At 32.9% G+C, this 22,794-nt stretch overlaps 3 protein-coding genes across 3 annotated transcripts; 2 read left to right on the top strand and 1 right to left on the bottom strand.

Moving 5' to 3' along the window:
- Positions 1 to 4,591: 4,591 nt before the first annotated feature.
- On the top strand, positions 4,592 to 7,287 carry LOC130958100 (cytochrome b-c1 complex subunit 6-1, mitochondrial-like). Its single transcript, XM_057885000.1, has 4 exons — positions 4,592 to 4,708; positions 5,460 to 5,544; positions 6,511 to 6,600; positions 6,694 to 7,287. Coding segments are annotated over exons 1-4 (210 nt in total). The 5' UTR covers positions 4,592 to 4,706; the 3' UTR covers positions 6,727 to 7,287.
- A 2,336-nt stretch (positions 7,288 to 9,623) lies between these two features.
- On the top strand, positions 9,624 to 10,535 carry LOC130958099 (vacuolar iron transporter homolog 4-like). Its single transcript, XM_057884999.1, has one exon. It carries the CDS (start codon positions 9,698 to 9,700, stop codon positions 10,346 to 10,348), a length of 651 nt encoding a protein of 216 aa, XP_057740982.1. The 5' UTR covers positions 9,624 to 9,697; the 3' UTR covers positions 10,349 to 10,535.
- Positions 10,536 to 15,952: 5,417 nt separating this feature from the next.
- Positions 15,953 to 22,104, bottom strand: LOC130956092 (serine decarboxylase 1-like). Its single transcript, XM_057883121.1, has 6 exons — positions 21,666 to 22,104; positions 19,084 to 19,388; positions 17,998 to 18,229; positions 17,723 to 17,916; positions 17,501 to 17,637; positions 15,953 to 16,730 (listed from the first exon to the last, which is right to left on the bottom strand). Exons 2-6 carry the CDS (start codon positions 19,361 to 19,363, stop codon positions 16,158 to 16,160), a joined length of 1,416 nt encoding a protein of 471 aa, XP_057739104.1. The 5' UTR covers positions 19,364 to 19,388; positions 21,666 to 22,104; the 3' UTR covers positions 15,953 to 16,157.
- Positions 22,105 to 22,794: the final 690 nt, after the last annotated feature.

The following is a 22,794-nucleotide window of genomic DNA, read 5'->3' as shown; positions in this document are numbered from 1 at the left end:
CACTTTGAAGATCAAGATGAACACCAAGAAAAAATTTTTGAAAAATTTTTAAGTGAATAAAAGCACAAAAGACACCAAACTTAAAATTTTTAGAAAATCAAACACAAATTTTCGAAAACTTAAAGGAAAACACAAGGAAGACACCAAACTTAAAATATGAAACTAAAATCAAATAAAAGACTCTAAACCAACAAAAATAAAACAGTCCTAATCTAAGCAACAAGATAAACCATCAGTTGTCCAAACTCGAACAATCCCCGGCAACGGCGCCAAAAACTTGGTGCACGAGATTGCAATCACACTTTTGCAATCCCGCACAACTAACCAGCAAGTGCACTGGGTCGTCCAAGTAATACCTTACGTGAGTAAGGGTCGATCCCACAGAGATTGTCGGCTTGAAGCAAGCTATGGTTATCTTGTAACTCTTAGTCAGGATATCAATAATTCTCAGGTTTGATTGTGAAAAGTAAAAGAACATGAAATAATTACCTGTTTGCAGTAATGGGGAACATGTTGAGGTTTTGGAGATGCTCTATCTTCTGAACCTCTGCTTTTCTACTGTCTTCTTCTTCAAGCATGCTAGGCTCCTTCCATGGCAAGCTGTATGTAGGGTTTCACCATTGTCAATGGCTACCTCCCATCCTCTCAGTGAAAATGTTCAACGCGCTCTGTCACAGCACGACTAATCATCTGTCGGTTCTCAATCGGGTTGGAATAGAATCCAGTGATTCTTTTGCGTCTGTCACTAACGCCCAGCCCTCAGGAGTTTGAAGCTCGTCACAGTCATTCAATCCTTGAATCCTACTCAGAATACCACAGACAAGGTTTAGACCTTCTGGATTCTCTTGAATGCCACCATCAATTCTAGCTTATACCACGAAGATTCTGATTAAAGAATCCAAGAGATATCTACTCAATCTAAGGTAGAACGGAGGTGGTTGTCAGGCACACGTTCATAGGTGAGAATGGTGATGAGTGTCACGGATCATCACATTCATCAAGTTTAGGAACAAGTGATATCTTGGAATAGAAGCAAGCGTGATTGAATGAAAAACAGTAGTAATTGCATTAATCCATCAAGACAAAGCAGAGCTCCTCACCCCCAACCATGGGGTTTAGAGACTCATGCCGTGGACAATACAATGAGAAACATGTAATGAGTCATAAGGTGAAGATACAATGTCAAAGGATCCTATTAATAGTGAACTAGTAACCTAGGGTATACAGAAATGAGTAAATGACGTAAAAATCCACCTCCGGGGTCCACTTGGTGTGTGCTTGGGCTGAGCATTGAAGCTTTCATGTGTAGAGACTTTTTCTGGAGTTAAACGCCAGCTTTTATGCCAGTTTGGGCGTTTAACTCCAATTTTTGTGCCAGTTCCGGCGTTAAACGCCAGGAATTCTGAAGCTGATTTGCAACGCCGGTTTGGGCCATCAAATCTTGGGCAAAGTATGGACTATTATAAATTGCTGGAAAGCCCAGGATGTCTACTTTCCAACGCAATTGAGAGAGCGCCAATTGGGCTTCTGTAACTCCAAAAAATCCACTTCGAGTGTAGGGAGGTCAGAATCCAACACATCTGCAGTCCTTTTCAGCCTCTGAATCAGATTTTTGCTCAGGTCCCTCAATTTCAGCCAGAAAATACCTGAAATCACAGAAAAACACACAAACTCATAGTAAAGCCCAGAAAAGTGAATTTTAAATAAAAACTAATAAAAACATACTAAAAACTAACTAAACTGTACTAAAAACATACTAAAAATAGTGTCAAAAAGCGTATAAATTATCCGCTCATCAGTGACCTTTCCTCTTCTTTCTTGGTCGGCCTTTCGCTTCTTCTGGCCTCCCTGAGCTCTTCAATTTTAATTTGGCCCTGGGCTTTTTCTTGGAACTCCTCAAGTGTTTTCGGTTTTGCCACTGCTATTGCTTTCTGAAATTTTCTGAGGCGGAGTCAGGGACAGATCTACCTTCAACCATGTGGGGGCAAGTGTCCCCATTGAATTTTCATAAAACTTCATGTAGAATACATAAAAAAAATATTTGTTCCCACTCAAAAAAAAATTTGACCCCGGCTCACTAAATTTTTTTTCTTGGTTCACACACTTTTTAGTATATAGAAATGTAAAAAAAAGACACGAAATATAAACATTAATCAATCAATAATGAATATATCAAAACACCAATACGAACAATTCAATTTTAATAAATAAATTTATTATTATTAAAAGTTGATATACTACAGAGACAATGTTAAAATAAAATTATTTTTTATTTGCTAATTCGGTGCTTAATAAATTAAAAAAAATTAAATAAATATAACGAGCCAAAATTTGACTCCATTAAATATTTTTTATTATAAAAAATAAAAAATTTATACATGAAAAATATATTTAGTTCCTTTAATATTAATAAAAAATTAATATCTAAATTATTTGAATATTTAAAAATAATTTTAGATTTTTTATATGTTTATGTAAATAAATATTACCAAAAGAATTTTTTTTTATGAATTGCCTATATCAAAATTTATAGCAAAATTTTAAAATTTAATCAATGAAAAGTTAAAAAGAAAATTGAAAATAAAACAAAAAAATATTGTCTGAAATGACTTAGTTTCTAAAATAAAAAAATTACATAGACCCGAAAGAATATTATTTTTTATTGGTATTTTTTTAAAATTAGTTTTAGATTTACCCGTAACAACAATATTAGTTGAAAAAACCTCTTTGGCTATAAATATTATAAAAGTCGATTTCATAATTATATGGGAGATAAATTTTCAAATGATTATTCAATAACATATATAGAAAAAAATATTTAATTGTATAGATAATTGAAAGAAAATATAAAACCTATTTAACTTATTATTTTAGTGTTTAAATTTATATTTTAGACAATTTGAAAATTAATTATATTTTACCATAACAAAATATAATTATAAAAATTATTATCATATTATATATATATTGCCCCCATTGACAAAATTTTTTGGATTCGTCTCCGGGCGGAGTCCGCTTTTAATGGTGTGCAGCTGCACTTCGGGGTTAAGATCGGAAATTTGCATAGCTGCTACTGTGAACCGCGTCATGTACTCCTTTAAGCTTTCATGCTGTCCCTGTGTGATAATGTTGAGGTAGTTTTAGTCTCGCACGTAGATTTTGGATGCTGCAAAATGATTTATAAATAATTTGGAAAACTCTTCAAAGCTTGATATAAATCCTGCAGGTAAGTTAGAAAACCATAATAAAGCAGCTCCATCTAAGAAGGTTGGAAAAGATCGGCACAATATGGGATCGGAGTCACTATTATGAAACATCATTGATTCAAATTTTGTAACATGGATTTTAGGATCTCCGATCCCCTTGTACGGCGTTAGGGTCATTGGAAGTGTAAAGTTTTTAGGCATTTTAAAGCTCATTATTTCTTCCGAAAAGGGATTAGTCCGTCGTCTTGCTGTTTTGGGGTTGGTCTCTCTCGTCTTTACATTCGATTCAGATTGACGCTCCTCATGCTGATCAGTTTTTGCTTTTTTATCGTTTTTCTGATCGTCATTGTTCTGTATCGCCGCCAACAACTCGGCCATTCGCTGGTTTTCTGCAAGCAAGGCGGCATTCGCAGCTAACAGGTCGGCGTTGGTCGGATTGGTTGAAGGAGTTACTGAATGGTCCGTCATGGTTTAATTTCTGAAAGGAGAGAAAACACAAGGCAAATGTAATATTGTTAGCTTGGAAAAAACTAAAAAGTGAGGCGGGAGTCCCACGGTGGAAGTCAAATGTTCATGCAAAGATACTCGTCTCCGTGCTTATATGTCGGACTCCAGGTGTTACTGATGATATAACCGGATCTACGATGGGGAACACCTTGCTTGAACACGGATCGAGCGGGATACCTGCAAAAAGGACTCCGACGCTCAAGTTAGTAAAAAATATTTTTCAATATACGAGTACGAAAACAGAATACTAGTGTGTGTAGTCTGGATGCCTTGGTGACTTATTTCAGCAATTGCCGTTTTATAGATTTTTGGATTGAGTCCGTTTTGTGGTTTGTTGGAGTAAATCTCGGTTTAAGTCGAGATTCTTGGGGGGTTATTGTTAACGTGATGAGCAGTTGCTTATCTGCTTTTAGTGGTCTGACGTGGCTGAGATATAGGATGTGTGTTACGATTTTATAGGGTGCAGTATAGTATATATAATATAATTTGTTAAACTAAAAAAATTATTAATCAATATATTTAGAATATTAAATCTTTTTAGTTTTTAGGGAAATGAATGAAAATTTATATGATTTCAACATATTTTAGATCCATTTCTAAAATAATATATAGACTATTATACATTAAACTACATGGGATTATATTAACTCACAATATAATACTCCTAACAATTACCCTGCCATGAAATACACTTATTTATGAATATTTCCTAATTATTAATCCAAATTCCAAATAGAATATCTTAATAGTTAATACTTAATATACAATCTTCTGGACAGTTCTAGTGACACGGTTTTATGCAAATGAATCCGGCCCGAATCCGAATTCGTATTCGGATCCGGTATTGACAAATCGGAGACGGATCTAAAATACATGCTCTGCTCTCTGCTTTCTATAGAACCCAACGCAGTTTGGTTATTGATAGTAGTGCCTACCGCCACAACCACCATCTGAAGCTGCAACAACACCTTTCCGCACTCTTCTCCGGCTGCAATGTATGCTCCTAAGCTTTACTCTTTCTCTTCCATTTCTCATCTTCAATATCTATCTGTTATTTATCTATCATTTCAATTTAAGCGCTTCATGTCTCACTGTTTATCAATCTAGGGTTTTCAATTTCTGCTGCCGCTTTAGTAGTGTTCCTTTAGTATTAATTACGTACGAATGGTATTGCGATGATGAACTCTGAAATGAGATTTTTTAGCATGCGCCTGATTGCTGCAGAAACGGTTGAGACTGGAAGTTGAAGTTTTGGAGTATGTTTGACTTTCATGCAAAAGTTTAATTTTCACTGTAATTGGTTTATTTGGTCTGCTAAAGTTAGCTTCTGCTTGCATGATATGAATTCATGACGGGATTCTGCTGTCTTCCAGAATTTTTGGGGATAACCCTTGAGGAGCTAGAAATGGATCGGTATTACTTTGTTAGCTGAATCCTAGTATCTGATGCCGTGATAGTATACATTGTTCATCTGCGGCAAGATGATGGCTAATGATTTGCTTTTCAATGTGTTCTTCTATTCACTTTGTTGCATAAGCTTTATGTAAACAGTTGCTAGTGCAATGTATTTTGGTACATCAATAATTGTTATACTACAGGATTGGTGTGCCTGCTTGAAAAATGGTTGAATTGTTGGTTTAACTATTCCTGCTCATTTTGTTATGTCATTTTCATTTTTCTGCACTTTTATAATTTTATTGCATCCCTCTCTTATTTGTTTCGATTTGGATTTTATTCTGGATTCAGGGCTGATGAGGAACCTGTTGATCAGAAGAGATATCTTGAAGAGTCTTGCAAACCAAAATGTGTAAAAGCATTGCTTGAATATCAGGTGCACTTTCGTGTAGAATAATGAGCCAGATTGTATTATGCACTTTATTCTTAGTTGAAGTGATTAATACAATTGCAAGATTATTTTGTTGCTAGTATACTATGACCTCAAATGTATTCTTGTACTCAAATGCTGTAATTGGGGACTTTACAATGTCAGTCATTGATTATTTGTTAATTTTCTTCTTTGCACTTGTTATGTTGACCACATTTTAAAAAAAATATGATTGAGTCCTAAAACATATTCCAATATCTTCTCTATTTAGAATAGGAGGTTGGTTTAGGACATTCAGTCATTTCTCTTTTTCTTTTCTTTTTTTTCTTTTTTTTCTCAATTTAATGAAGAGAAGTAGAGAACACAATTTGAGTTTCGAAGAGTGGTCAGCAGGTATAAAAAGAAGGTTGACAGGGAGTACCAACAAAAGACAAGAAATCAAGAATGTAATGTATCAATGATAAGATTACAGGAGTTTTGTGTTGTCTTTAGCTGAGAGCATATTGTATTAAGATCTGAACTTCGACTGATTCTTGTAGAGATAATGAATATGCTAGACAATTATAAAAATTTGGTTAATATACATAGCTATAACATGATAATTATGTCCTTACCATACTCTAGAAATAAAACCCTTTTCCTATACATCTGCTGTGCCCAAATTATTTAAGAAGCAAGGCCTCAACATATATATAGGCACCACAGCTTTATAGTAAAGATTTTATGTTGTTGCTGATGTTGTTAAAAGGATTGCACAGTGGAGCCTTCCTCTAAAATCCATTCTCTTTCTAGTTTAGAGAAGCACCTAACTCATTATTTGTAGGCACCTCAGATTTTGACTTGTCTGATTAATAGAACAATATATTTTGGAATGGAGAATCAATGTTGGCAGTTTTCTTTTTGCTTTATATCTTCTGTTTCTACAAAGAATTCTTGCTTGGGACAGAAAAGTAATGCTTGAAATTACTACAGGCATGTGTTAAAAGGATCCAAGGTGATGAGACCGGGAACAAACACTGCACTGGACAATATTTTGATTATTGGTCTTGTATAGACAAATGTGTAAGTATTACTATTTAGTTAGTAAATAACGGTTCCGTCATTTGGTTTGCTTGGTTCTTTGTTCTCTGACAACTTTGTTATCCTGCAATGTAGGTTGCACAAAAGCTATTCTCCAAACTGAAGTAATGGGGGATAAATCTATGGTATATCGTCATTGCGTTATGTTCTATTTTCATTCCTACACAACTGATCTCACACAATTGATTTTGTGACCAAACTATATGGCATGTATGGTTACGTGGATACTGCGGAATTTTGAGCTCTTCTTGTTGTTGACCTTTGATAATGATCAATAATAAGAACTTTGCCAAATTATGACTCAGGATGTATTCTGATACCGATCTGACATTTTTAGCAAGTTGTAAACTGTGATTTGAAGTGTGGTTCTTTTAAATTTTTCTGGTTCAAGTGTTGCAGCTGAATAATGCAAAATCAGAGGCAAAAAAAGAAATATTTCTTTACTTTTTGAAATTTACTCCATTGACTTCTGGATTGGGCTTTAAATCTTTGGGCAAGTCGCCTTATTTACTGAAGAAACGTCGGTTAGATAAGCCCACGGTTGTTGACGCAGGCCCACCTTATTAAGCTCAAATAGTCAAAGTAAGTCTTTGTCTAGTTACTGACCACAACAAAAACAGGGTCTTTGTCTAGTTTAGTCCTTATCTTGGAGGGGCGTATTAGACTCTCACAATATGGTCTATAAATAGAATATTGATCTTGATAGCTTTATCATTGAAATAATTTTTGCTCTTCAAACTTTATTATTTTCTGTCAGTATTTTTATTTATTAGTCTAATTTTTTTAGTCTAGTAATTTAATAATATATTTTTAATTCATATTTTTAAATATTGTTGGTTAACGGTTAACAGAAACTAATAAATTCGATTAGTTTTTTTTAGCATTTCTCTTATTTAAATGGTTTTGAGTGACAAGATGAAGAATACGAAGGGGATCTCGTCGATGTCACACTCACAGCACAAAGTTAAATTGGCATCCACTTTATTTTTTTCATTTTCTTGCTACTTCCTCTTTTGGAATCCAATGGCTTATAAAGAATTTCATGTAAACACACGTAATCTTTGTTTTTCTTTTTTGTTCCTATGCTAGCCATGACCAAATATTAATAATATTATCTGGTTACATTAACAGTTCGTCATATACCATATTTATATATGATTAAATTGTGACTCTTACAAGTTTTTAGTTATTTCACTTTCTCCACTTCTAAATTTGAAAGATGTCTCAATTAAACAATAAATTGAGTATACGAATAAAATCTTTCGTTAAAAATAGTTCTAAACCACTTTTTATTTATCCTATGTTCCATCTGAATATGTATAACAAAAAGATGAGTCATGAAGTGTGGCCTTTAGAAAATCGGAGGTACCTATATTTTTTTTTCTTTCTATGGTGGTGTCTATAAATTATACTGTCCATTTACGTTGTTTAACTTAAAAAAATCACAAATCCAATGGTTTGATTTACTTTTTTTAAAATAAAAAAATTGCATTAAAATCAGACCTTTCGATTTATAGCTTATTTTTTCTTTTCAAATAAATCGAATCGTTTGATTTTATTAATATCAATTAAAAAAATAACATCATATAAAAAAAAAACCCAAACTTTCAATATTAACGTATTAGTGTATTACACATATTTAATAAATATTAAAAAAAATAGCCGTTCTAAACTTCTAATCAATTTGTGGAACCCACGGATTACGGATATAAGGCCTAATAACAACGAATTACGGGCATAAGGCCTAATAACAAAGTGTAACGTATGTTTTTCTTCTTTCGGCAATTTTTTTTCTTTTAAAAACATATATGGTTTAAATTTAATCAAAATAAAGAAAAATGGAAGAAAAACTTACCTTTCAATAGGCATTATAAAATATAGGATATAACTAACACATTTTCGTAAGACACGTGTTAATGTTACTAAACGAAATTTTTTTTATAAAGAACATACAAAATTTGAGTATTTGATTATTGTTTTCATTTTTTATTTTGTGAAAAAAATAGTAAAAAAATAGAAAATCCTATTTTTTATTCTTGCATCTATTTTTTTCATAAAATTCTAAAATAAAAATATTACAAATTAAAACATAGAGATAAAAATACAAATTAAATAACTCGTGTATTTATTTTATATATTTTTTAAAAGTAAACATGATATACACCTCGAGTATGGCGACGTTAAGATCTAATCTTGAAATACTAATTGTTTATTTTAACTAAAAAGCAAGTGCATTCAAGTCATAAGTAGCCATAAGTGCCAAGTACTTGTTCGATATTTTTTAGTAAAATAATTTAAAGAAAAGTAAACACGTTCATGCGCTGCCTGATTAGCGCGATTAAGTATTTATTCTTTCAAAACCAAAATTTTGGAAAGAGAAATTTTTGGAACCATTAATTGTTAGTTATTTTTTGTTATTATTTAATTTGTATAAATATTAAATTATTTAATAAATAAATTTTATTAATTTATATATATAAATTTTAAAAAATATAAATACAGACTGTATTAATTTATGTATATAAATTTTAGTAATTATTAATGTAAATTATATATTTATTATGTATAAAATTTTTATTTATAAATATGAGTATAAATTATTATTGATTAAAAATAATAATATTTATAGACTATATAATATTATTATTAAAATATAGTTAATATTTAATCAATAAAAATATATAATTATAGACTATTAAATATAATTTTATATTATTAAAAAATTAATAATAACTAATTAATAATTATAAATCATAAAAATAGTGTGAGTCTAACCTAGCTACTGTTTTAAAAAATGTCACTAGCTTTTATTTTGAAAACAAAAAAATTATGAATATGGATGGTTAACCTAGCTTTAGGAAGTATGAACGCATTAGATTCCATATATATTATATTCTGGTCCCACCTGGCCATATGGTCGAAAGTTAAGATGCCACACACACTGACTTTAACATTCTATAAATACCCTTTAATCCATGGCGTGTGTTCACCACACTTGCTATTATTCCAACTCATACCTTTTTACCTTATACACCAAAAACCAGCTTGCAATTCATTTCTTATCACCTTATTATAGCCAATGGCAGATACAATTGCTGAATCCGACAACAACCCCAAGTCTTCAAAGGTCTTCAACATGGATCTGGAGAAGCAAGAGGGGGTGGTGGTGGTAACGCCGGAGGAAGTGGAGGTTTTTGACTATGCCAAGAGGGCACAGTGGCTTAGGGCTGCAGTTTTGGGTGCAAACGATGGCTTGCTATCAACAGCATCCCTCATGATGGGCGTTGGAGCCGTCAAACAAGATGTTAAGACCATGATCCTCACCGGAGTCGCCGGTTTGGTGGCCGGAGCTTGCAGCATGGCAATTGGAGAGTTTGTCTCCGTCTATTCCCAGTACGATATCGAGCTTGCGCAGATGAAGAGGGAAGGCAACACGCAAGACAAAAACAAACTTCCTAACCCTTATACTGCGTCCATGGCCTCCGCCGTCGCCTTCTCAGTCGGGGCCTTGGTGCCCCTACTGGCTGCCGCCTTCATAAAAGATTATAAGGTGAGGTTAACGGTGGTGGTGGCGGTGGTGAGCCTTGCCTTGTTGGTGTTTGGAGGGGTGGGTGCTGTTTTAGGGAAAGCACCATTTGTGAAGTCATCTTTGAGGGTGTTGATCGGAGGATGGTTGGCTATGGCGGTTACTTTTGGGTTAACCAAGTTGGCTGGTCATGTTGGAGTTTGATTTATATATTTTTGTATTTTTTAACACCAGCTGCCTCTAGTTACGTTGGATCAATCTCCTTCTGGATTTGATGCAATTTTTTTACCACCAACTTTGCACTGTGTAACAGTTTTATTTGATGTATGCATAGGAATATGTAATATACATGTTTATGGTTTATCTCATGCTGTATTGTATCAAATCTAAAGTGATAGTAGGAATATTTGAATAATTTTGTTTTTTGATTTTCGATGTGATGCAATAATATTAGTTAGAACTTTTATATTTGAAATATTTGATTCGTTAAAGTATTTGTTAATTATTTTTCATAAGGAATCAAGTTCCATTTTTTTTATTTGGATTATATTGGAAGAAATATCTATCGTTAAAATTAAAATAATTAATCTTCATAATTAATAGATTTGATTCCAAGTTGAAAACTGGTGTCAAATAAACAAGTGTTATATTAAGTGTTACTCAAATAAAGATATTTAAAATATTTTTTTAATATATTTTTTAGTAATTAAAATTTAATATATATAATTAATTAAATTATATTATTTTGTCAAAATTATATTAGACAAATTAATTTAATCAAAAAATCGATAAATTAAATTTTGAATTGATCTAAATTAATATTTTTTTATAAAAAATAACTACAAGTTTTTTATTATAAAAAATGACTAATTAAAATATTATTATTATTATTATTATTATTATTATTATTATTAATTTTAAAAATCTTAAATCTTAATCTCATGACAGCACAAAAACAAAAAAAAGATTAAGATTTAGAATTCTCAAAATCAATATATAAATATTTTAGTTATTTTTTATGAATATTATATTTATTTTTTTTTTAAATATTAATTTAGACTGATTTAAAATTTAATTTATCGATTTTTTGGTTAAATTGATTTATTTGATTTAATTATGACAAAAATAAATATAATTTAATCGATTACATATATATATATATATAAATTAAATTTTAATTATAAAAAATATCTTTAAAAAAATATTTTAAAGATCTTTATTTAAATGGCTTCCTTAATATTCATCTGAGAATTAATATTAAAATTTTGTAGGGATTAACTTTTACCTTATGATATAACACGGCGTTTTTATGTCATAAATATACTATACCATTCTTCAAATAATTACTTGAGAAAAGAGTGAATGAAGTGGAATTCAGCAATAATTCCAACCTCTTGGTATAGCACGTACGTGAGTTCAAATCTAATTAAAGACGATATATAAGGTTTTTTATTTTGAGAAAAGAATAAGACATATCATTAAAAATATGACACAAAAAATAAAGAGGTAAAAACTAATATTTTTATATTTTATTTATTGATAAATTAAATATAATATAGAATAAATAATATAAATTTATTTTATTTTATTTTTTTACACAAAAAAATAAGATAGTAAAAAATATAATCATAAAAAATTAATAGTGATAATAATTAAAAAATTGTGTTTTTGTCTAATGTCTATATATTCTTTTTGGTATAAAAGATACAAAATACATTAATTTAATGTTATAAGATACAATGTCTTTATTCATATTTTGTCTATCAAATATAATTTTATATTTTTATATTTATATTTTAGTATTCTGTGTTTATAAACTAATGCAACCTAATGTACTTTTATAGTTGAATTATAACTCTTTTTTTTTCTTGAAAGTTGAATAGTAATTAATTTAATAAATAAGGTTAAATAGAAGAATGCATGATTTGGTAAAAAATTGACTTTGCAAAATTTTATTGCTACAGCAGCATGTGGTTCTTTAATTTCTATATATGTCATAAAATTCTTCGGATCTTAAATTATTAGAAGTACATTAATTAGTACTATTAAAGTTTAAGTTACTATTATTGACACTATTTTTTTTTATTGTAATGTTGTGACTAATTTCAGTCAATAAATAAATAATTATTTGAATCACATGATCAAGATTTTTAGCATCAACTTAATTTTACTCATAAGGTTAAGGTGTTATTTTCAATAAATTTTATTCTATATCTTAGATATTGTCACAATTCGAGTAATATACGTAATTATGTATAGCTGTAACTTTAGTCTTTTAAAAATAAATTAAAAGACTACTCATCATATGATCAATAAATTCTAATGCAACTCATTGTTAGGTTTAATCGATCTATCTTTCATTCAAAACGTTTGTAAGTAGGGGTGAACGCGGATCGGATCGAATTGGATATGACCAAAATTTCGATCCGATCCACACTAAAATTATCGAATCGGATCGAATTCAATATCCGCTGTTTTTTAAGGTTGGATCCGATCTGATCCGCATATTTGCGGATTGGATCGGATATCGGATATCGGATATATCCGCAAAATACAAAAATATTTTTAAAAACTTATTTTTATTAAAAAATATCAATAAAATTTATTTTTTCTATTTTTTAAAATATGTTTACTCTTAAAATAATATTAAACATACTTTTTTTAAATAATAAATTAAAATAATATAATATATATGATAATTATTAGTTAAATAAAACATAAAAAGAATATTTAGTTATTTATTTCTTTATTTTTGCAGATACGCAGATATGTGGATAACAACACAAAATTTATAATCTGATTCGATTAGTGTGCGAATTCGATCCGAAAGTCTTGCGAATCGGATCTATATCCGCATTTTTTGGATTGGATTCGAATAAATACCGCGGATATGCAGATCGGATATCCGATCCATGAACATCCCTATTTGTAATATAGTAATATAGATGGTGGCATTATTCAAGTAAACCATTAATGGTGATCCAACCCCCCTTAGCTTGTACCAAAATCTGTCCTTAGTAATAAAGCTTCTAACAATGAAACAAATTAGGAATCCTCAGCAATAAGAAGCAGGTAGCAAATAGACATTACTTTTGGGCTGCGCATGCATGCTATAATACAGGGGATCTTTATTTATGTATTTATCTTGGTTTAACTGGGGATGTTTAATTTAAATTATCACTATTATTATTGGATATGGAATATATAAGCCCTATTTTCTTTTTATATTTACCACAGGATCGGAGCACACCTTATAGTTAAGCCTATGTTTTATGCACGAACACAAGATTAGGCGGAAGGTAAATTTGGATTAATAATACTTTATACAATATTAAAAAATAACCTAGATAATAAGATGAAAACTCTTATTTTAAGAAAATGATTATCGGATAAAATTAAAAATATCGTATAAACATATAACAATAATCGCGTTCATTATAATTATATTAGAATGAATCTGCTAATTTTTTTTCTCTTTGATCATCATATGTTATCGATCTCTCTTCTTTATGTATAGTATTTCATTTCATATTATAAAATTTAAATTCTATGTTGGAACTTAAACTCTTTATTCCCCTATCATGTATGTGAAAGTAGTTCGTCATAATGCGTATGTCAAATAGCTTAGTATAGCCTGAACCTGAATCTGTTCACACGAAAACTTAAAGAAGGAACATTGAAACAGTAGCGAAAAGGTGAATTAAAAGAACAAAGTTCTCCATAAATTGGAATCAAAATCTGTACACCATCGAACTGACGTGTCCCTAAGAAAAGTTAGCAATAATGCCTTTCTCCCGGGGAAAATTTGGATATGAGGGATATATATTGCACATGTGCATAATATAATAAAAATAATTATAAACTTTATTAGCTATCTCTAAATGTGAAATCATATTAAATTGATATACAGTTTATATCCTTTATATAATGAAAATCTGCAATCCAGCATCTTAATAATTTCATCAAGATATCTGATATTGAAAAGAAAAAGAAAAAAGAAAAAGGTAATGTGAATTATGAAAGTAATTAAAAGTGAGATTCACGCGCTTAAGAAAACTACAATATATGATAGAATCGGAATAGTTTTTGCTTTACCAAGGTTGACTGCAAATCCATGTGTACCTACATGATACATTATTTATACCACTATGTTATTTATATATTAAAATTAACTATTAAAAAAAATCACTAATAATATATATGTTAAAATATAAATATATATTAAAAATAAATTAAATTATACATATATTTATATACAAATATATTAATGACTGATTTTAATAACTGATTTTGATTCACGAAAATATTTTTATACATTTATTAATGAATTATGTTTCAATTCAATGTCAAGGAATATTAGTTGGAGCTTTTGGCGCAGTTGAGTCCAAAGTTGCAACGATATAAAGTGAATAATTCAGAATGTAAGTGACTGAGTATATACGAAATTAAATTAAATCACCGCAGCTTCATTAATTTAGCTACTGAAGTTGCACTAATAAAAAGTAAAAACTGTTTTGGCATAAATCCAGAGGCTATTTAATAAGCATAGATTAAGCAACACGTTATGTTCTCTAACCATGACCGTCCATTAAACATATTCAATATGCCAAATACCCATTGTCTTGTCTTGCATCATGCATTCATTAATTAAGCATTTTGAAAGTAAAAAATAAAAAACCTTGGTACGTGTTCTCCACACGGAATCCACAGGCCATTTGTTTTTTTATTAGAAGAAAAGGATCACCAAAGTCAATCTGATTACAATTAGATTGTGACAGAATATATAATCAGCAGCAATTGTGACTAGAGAAATAAAATGTCACATCTTTTTTACGTGCGTAAATTTTGGTGGAATTAGTAAATTAATAATATAATGGAATCTTTTATAATCAAATATCAACTAAAATGGAATTTGTCGTTACTTTTTTAGTTCCAAGTTTGTAGTCTTCAACAGTGGAAAGCGTACTTCTAGATACTCCCATGATAAAGTCAATTATGGATGGTAAGAGATATTAGGTTAAGGATCATGTGAGATGAAATTAGATGAGATTAGGTTAAGTATCCTTCCCTTGCTGATGAGTATAGGTAGTTAATTATAGATGGATAATAATCTGAGCGGAGAGTAGTTATGTTACTCTTGTAATTACTTAATGAGTAAAGATCAGAGTTTATTTGCTGTGTTGGATCGGACATATTATATACATGTTATACAATAGATATTCAGTCAAAAAAGAAAAATGTTGTTAATGTATGAAGAATTCATTGAAATAAACTACACACTTTATTCTTTAAAAAAGATGATGAAATATAAAAGAGTAGCTCCAAAGTTTAAAGGAAAGAAGCAAAAAATCACAAGTGCATTGCTCTCTTGTGCAATCTGAGATGTACGACACACAATATTAGAATTTAGAAGCAAGTTTTCTACTGCTACACTGTACTGCCCACAATTTAGATTTGAGGCAAAACAAGGCTGTGTAATTGATGAACACTGGATCCATGCCAGTTGTATATCTTAATTTTTTTTTTGTACTAATACGATTTTTCCAAAGAAAAATGACCTGTTTTATTATGTTGATGAACTTGAATTAAGTGTTATTCCATGCTAGTATTTTAACAGACGTGCGTTTTGAAAGTTTGATTCTCAAATGATGTTCTATAAAATCACAATAATTAGTTTCTAAAGAATGCATCTTAACATTTTAATTCTCATGTGATTTGTATAATATTTTATGCTTACAAAATTTTTAAAGTATGATAATTTAATCCACCATCAATAGTCTGTTTTATTTCTGCTAAATAGTTAATATATAAGATAGCTAAGAATAAGTTTTCTGAATGAATGTTGATAACAAGCTAATATCTAAAATTCTCTGCGAACTAGTTGCTATCAAGTGCAAATAAAAATGTCAATAATAGGGGAAACCAATAGGTTATCAAGTGCATCAAAATCTCGATAAAACATGGATACACCAACTAAAACCTTGAACCCAAGATTGGGAACCTGTTACAACTTTCACTTGCCCTTATGCAAAGGGCAAAGACAACAGGTTTCACCCACTTCTGAGGCAATGCAATATTGTTGAAACTTGTCATCTTTGAACCATTGAGCACGCTTCTCCACAAGCTCGTTCAGAAAATCATCAAGCTTGCCCTTAGTGACATTTGGCATCACCACCACATGTGCTATGTTTCCCTGGCATGCCAACTGCCACTTCCGTACAAACTCCTCATCATGTGGCCTCTCAAACACAACTGTGCTGCTCAGCTCATTAAGCATTGCACCAACTCCAGCCTCCCTAAGGCGGTCCTTGAAGTAGTGTGCATTCCTCAGGCATTTCTGCACTTCTTTCTGGAAACCTCTGTATCCTTTCCGGTTAAGGGTATACCAAAGGAATATGGGAGCATGGCCATTCCGGCTACCCATGATTGTGGCATCCCTAGAAGCAAGGTATTCTACATTATTGGAAAGAACATTGATATGCTCCAATCTTGTTATCTGAACACCACAAGGCATTGGGCACCCCACAAATTTGTGGCCAGAAACACTAACACTACCAATAGGCTTCTTAAAAGAAACTTTTGGTGCCTGATATTGCAGAATACAGAATAATCAACATCATTGCTTATATAACACAAACTCAAAAATAAGATGGCAAGATGTACATCACTAAGGCTGCGTTTGTTTACGAGACAGGACACTGAGACATGGACACAGAGACACAAAATCATGTTTGGCAGAGGAGATATGGACAGAGACAGTGTGTCCAGAGACATTGAATTAGTGTATTTTGTGTCCATCCTGACAGGAAGGACACAGAGACACTAACAAGGAACACAACTTATTTTTCATTCTTTTTTTCATTATTTTTGTTAATTTTTCATAATTGTATTTTTTTATTACTATATTTTTCATCTCAAATTTTTTGAATGAAAAAGATGAGAATAAATTAGATTCTCCTAATTTGTTCTAGTTTATCACCAAACAGAATACAAGAACACAAAATTTTGTGTCTCTGTCCATTAGTGTCTTGTCCTGTCCTGTTCTCAATGTCTTGTCTTGTCCTGTTCTCAGAAACAAACGCAGCCTAAAGGAATTGGTCTCAATCTTGTTTTGGCAAGCAATTAAACTTGTAAATTGTTAGATGCAAGACAAACAACAATGAGCTATAATAGCATAGAGAAGGTTATGTGCAAGAACCAAAATGCTATTTGCTGACATGGAAAACAACAAATTACAACAAAAGTAGAATAATACATAGGAGTTCCAATTAGATAACAGAGGGATAGCAAATATGACTTCAACAGCACATGTCTGAAGTTTAAAGATTTCTGGTACCGTGAACAAGAGAAACTTACAAGTTTCACAAAAGGCATCATGAGACCAAACAAGGCCCCATCACAATGGATGTAGAATTCGTCACGTGAAAATCCAGTATCTTCAAGTGTCTTTATCACCAGATCAAGATCATCCACTGCTCCTTTGACAGTTGTACCTGCAAAGTTCCGTCTGTATGAGTCAACATCAGCAAAGTAAAAAAAGGGCGGGAGAGGAGGGGCAATAGAGATAAAGAAACTTGCCTATGTTCACATTTACAATAGCTGGCTTATCTTTGTGAAGAAGCAGCTTGGCCTTGAAATCATTACAATCAATCTCTCCGGTATGAAGAGTTGCAATCTTCACACAATCCATTCTGTACATACGTGCAGCTTTAAATACAGAATAATGTGATTCTTGTGAGGCGTACAAAATCCCATCCGGAAGGACCTCTCTCCTGCAAATGTCATATTTAACAATATAATCGTGTTCTTTCCAAATTTGCAAAATGTTGAACAAAGTCAAACTTAAAACTAACCCAACTAGGATGCCATGGAGATTGCCCTCAGTACCACAGTTTGTCATATAGCCCCAGTACTCATCTTTCTCTATTTCCCATAACCGGGCAAACCAGTCCAAAACACCAACTTCAAACTGCCGGGAGTGGACTCCATAATTGCTTTCAATGAATGGATCTCCCAGGTTGTTTATGGAGAAGTGCTGAAGTTGAGAGAGTGCACCGTAGTCGAAATCCAAATTATAGGGGTAACCTGGCATAGATTGTTCACAAATTACATATAAGTATATGACTATATGAGATAGCCTATAAACTCCATAGGTTAAAAGAATGAATATAGGCCTTGAAAAGCTACACATCTTCTAGGTAATTTTTGCACAAAATGGAAGCCAGAATAATATAGATGCATTAATGAACTGTAATGGATCATAAACATTTTTCGTTTCCCTCTAACTAGTGAAAAAAGCACTCTTCATGTAATAGACAGGAAGACTTCTTCTGTAATACGTGATTGAATGCTTCATCTACTTCCTCACACAGGCACAGCAGCCTCAAATGCATCTCATTCTTCGCCAAAACATTAAAAATAAAACAATCTCAACTACAAATGAAGGATAACTAAAACGCACATTGCGGGTTGGACAACGAACAAGTTTGTATGCACCGACACTATCAAATCTCAATTATGATTTTTACGCACTTTGTTTTTTTGAAGAAAAAAATAAAAAAATGTTACATTATATTTGTTGCATTAAAATGAAACCACCTGGATAATTAGAAAAAACGTAGCAATAAAAACTCAGCAGCTGGAATACTATGCAAACAGAGGATAACAGGGAAGCAGGTGAGGTTAAACATGTATAAGTTGGTGCCAAGTATTGTGTGTGTGCTGATGCTTGGTTGGTATTACCATCAAGTTAACAAACTTTCTTGTATGTCAAGTCAGAAATCACAGGGCATAGAAATGAACAGAATTACAGAAATACTAGTTGGAACAAACAAAAGCAATGATGATATCATATCATGAAGCATTTGCTTTGTGCTAAATGCAACAAGGTAAATACAATCAAGAAAGCAGTAAGATTAAAAGAGCAAATGCTGTCAAACCTAAATGATGTTTTGTCCTTTCAGTCAATGATTTTTTGTATTTGGACAATACACTTGCCATGTAAGCATCCCTTTCCCCAGTAATCTCATCATCTGCATCAGGTTCTGTAACTTCTAGACACAGTGTGTGAACATTTTTTCCCAGTACTATAGCTCTTTTCACGTTCTCACTTTCTGCAACTGTGGGTGGCACAGGTTCTTTGATCACAGCTGACGCATCAAAATCCTCGGACAATGGTTCAACTGTTCCATTGGCGCCCAAATGGCCACTTCCAACCATTTTGCTGCTCGCAACACAAGATTACCTGTAAAAGATGGAGTCCATGAGTGAATTGAGCAACAAAGTCCATGGTTAAATAAAGCAGCCATCCCTATTTTCCTTTTAGTGAAAGCATTTTCCAATTTCTATACACAAAAAGGATGCCAGACCAAATCACGATTACCACCAATACAGGAAACTCACACAAATCTCTTCATTTCATATACATTACATGAGTCATTTATATACAGAATATAAAATTATGACATAAATGAAGATCACAGAGATTTATGGAAAGACGTACAATTCCTTGATCCCTTATTTCTGCAGCACTCATTATTGCTCAATATATTAATATCTCTACAGTACACTTTTTAATGTCAAAATAATTGCCAAAGGAAGCTGACCAAAACAAAACAAAACGAAACACATTGTACATGCATTGCACAATTCCCAAAATGGATAAATTCTACGCAGCACAAGTGTATGTTTAAAGTAATCAAATTCAGAAAGCAAGATTTAAATATCTAAACTCACTAACTCAGGCAAGTGCGATGCAAATTTGAAGAGGAAATGTTCAAAGTACAGCTAAATCCACAAAATTCATAGAAACGAAATACCGAAAGGGAAAAATGAAGAAGGAGACAGAGAAAAATGTCGGAACGCGAAAAGAAGAGTGAATTAGATCTAAGAGAAGAGGAATCACTGACCGGAGTGGTCATCAAACCGCTCTAGTCACTGGTTTACTGGTTTATTGGTCTAACCGGTCCAACCGGTGATTCAACCGGAAAAACCGTTTTAGAATAGAATAATAAATAAATTATAAACATCCTAAAATATAATTATAGTCTAACATAAATCTTAAAATAAGATTAGTAACAATGGAATGTAAAGGGATCTGATGCTGTGGAACACTAGCAGCCACTGTAACCAGCTGAATTCCTGAATTGAATCGGAAAAATAAAGTGAACTTTCAAACAGGTCAACACTCTACAACACAAACTTCCCAATATAGAATAGTAATCACTAATTGGCCCAAGCGAGAAATATTGTAATTTGATTTTGGCATAGTTCCCATTTACATTCATAATTGTTCATGTTGAGAGTAAAGGGCACTATTAAAATTATCAAACATTTAACACCATAAGCATCTTAGTATTGACACAAAATGATTGCAGTCAGCACATTGAAATTTTGCTTATAGGTTCAATACAAGGTATGGAGTCATGAGACTCAGATGCCACAATAGTGGAAAATAATTCATAAAAGTAGAAAATAGGTTCAATACAAGATACATGAATAGATACAATTATTGGAGTAATTTCCCATGGAGCAGGTTTTTCATTTCATTTTATCCATTGATACCTGCAATAAATCGAAGGAGACAACAAACACAAAGAAAGCCATCACTTCAGCACCAAATTAAGCTTAAGGCCAAAATGGACAAACCCTACCAATGAATTACCATCTCCTTTAAACTAAAAGTCAACACAGCATAAGCAGGGTCTTCAGTAGTGGTTTCACTGAGACTATGATTAAATTGATTCAACAGTTATTATGAGATCATCTACAATCATATATACACTAGCTTAGTTTGAACACCCTAAGAGATTTTTGGGGAAAAGACCATTTTCAAGAGCTATGTCATAAATTTTTGTATTACAGGTTATTATTTCAAACACAAACTAACTTAATCAAGTAACCAGAGCAAAATTACAAAACAGAGCCAGCAACAAGCAACCAGCTAACAACGATTAGAAAACAGCAATTACACTAACATTGGTACATTATGAAACAGACCAGTAACCAGAGCAAAATTACAAAACAGAGCCAGCAACAAGCAACCAGCTAACAACAATTATAAAACAAACCAAAACATTAACCAATGCAATAATCACAAAACACTAAACCTTCACCCAGCAATTACAAACATTAGCACATTATAAAACATTCCAAAACACTAAACCTTCACCCAGCAAAACCAACAATTACAAAACAAAGCAATCAGTGAATTTGAACAAAATAATTAAGAGCCATCAGCAACTAGTAATTACAAAACAGAGCCATCAGGAAATTTGAACAAAAATTTCAGAGCCATCACTATCCAACAATTACAAAACAGTAAAACACTAAAATAGACGAACAGAACCATCGAGCCATCAGTAAATTTGAAAAAAAAATTTACAGCCATCACCAACAGGCAATTACAGAACATTACAAGAAAAATGGAATAAAAATTGAACAACAATTTCAGAACTTCAGACGAAGACGAAGACCGAACATTCAGAAATTAAAAGGAAGAAGCGGAGGCGAAGCCACTAACCTTCGATGGAGGAAGGGACGGCAATCGGCGAGACGACGGCGAGCTGCTCCAAGCCACGAACAGAGAAGCCAGCGAAGATGAAGACGACGTGACGAGCTACCTGAGTTCCGGACACGGGGAAAAGGAAGAAGCGGCGACGCTGAGGACCTGGGAACGGCGGCGGCGCTGAGGACCTCGGGCACGACGGCGGCAATGAAGGGAGTAAACGAATGATTTGGGGAAGAGGGGGGTGTATTGTTCACGCATGGTTTTGGCTTTTCTTTTTTTATTTCTTAAAACAAATAAACAAAACTACAAAACAGTGTGTTTTATTCGAACCGGCCGGTCACCGGTCCGGTCCAACCGGCAGGTCACCGGTCCGGTCCAACCGGCCGGTTTTGGCCGGTTCGCCGGTTTTCAAACGGTTTTTTATCAGACGGTTATTAGAGGAGGACCGGACCGCTTATATTGTCGGTTCGCGGTTAAACCGATCGAACCGGTCGGTCCGGTCCGGTTTTCAGAACCTTGTGAGTGACTTAGTCACGCGCTTCCACGCACACTGCATGTGTCTGTGGGTTATTTTTTTTTAAACTTGGGTATAGCCGGACAGACCCGACCCGGGGACGGGACCCGGAAGACCACTGCCCCAGATTCAAACCCACGAGACAAGGCCACTTCCCCATGAGAACCGTTGGTGCATGCTGATAATTTGGGGCCAGCCGAATCTAAAACCCTGGAGTATGATTGCAAGGCCTAGTTTTGTTGGTAGAACGGCGGAGATAGCGACATTGCGTTGCGGGAAGGCGAGACAAGCGAAGTGTCAACTGCGGTTAGAATGACGGTGAGTCAACAAAGACGCGGATTGGCGCTGCTGGGAGACGGGAGGTCGTCGACGGCGAGGTTGAAGATGCGTCCGATCATCGCGCTGCGCTGCTGAGGAGATGAAGCTGCAGTGAAGGCCAACAGGTTCAGCCTCTCTCGCGCAAAAGGGGTGGAGAGCGGGTTAGTTTCGGGTCGATTTTGGAGTTGGGCTGGGCTGTTGGTCTCTGCCCAAAAAAATTGATCCACCCCTCCCCCTAGTTCTACAACAACAATAACAATAATAATAATTTTGATGACTGATTTTGGTGATATTGATATTATGAATGGG

This window comes from Arachis stenosperma, chromosome 10 (genome assembly GCF_014773155.1).
Source record: "Arachis stenosperma cultivar V10309 chromosome 10, arast.V10309.gnm1.PFL2, whole genome shotgun sequence".
In the NCBI taxonomy this organism is placed as follows: Eukaryota; Viridiplantae; Streptophyta; class Magnoliopsida; order Fabales; family Fabaceae; genus Arachis; species Arachis stenosperma.
Note: the sequence above shows the minus strand (reverse complement) of the source record. Positions and strands in the feature narration are given on the sequence as shown.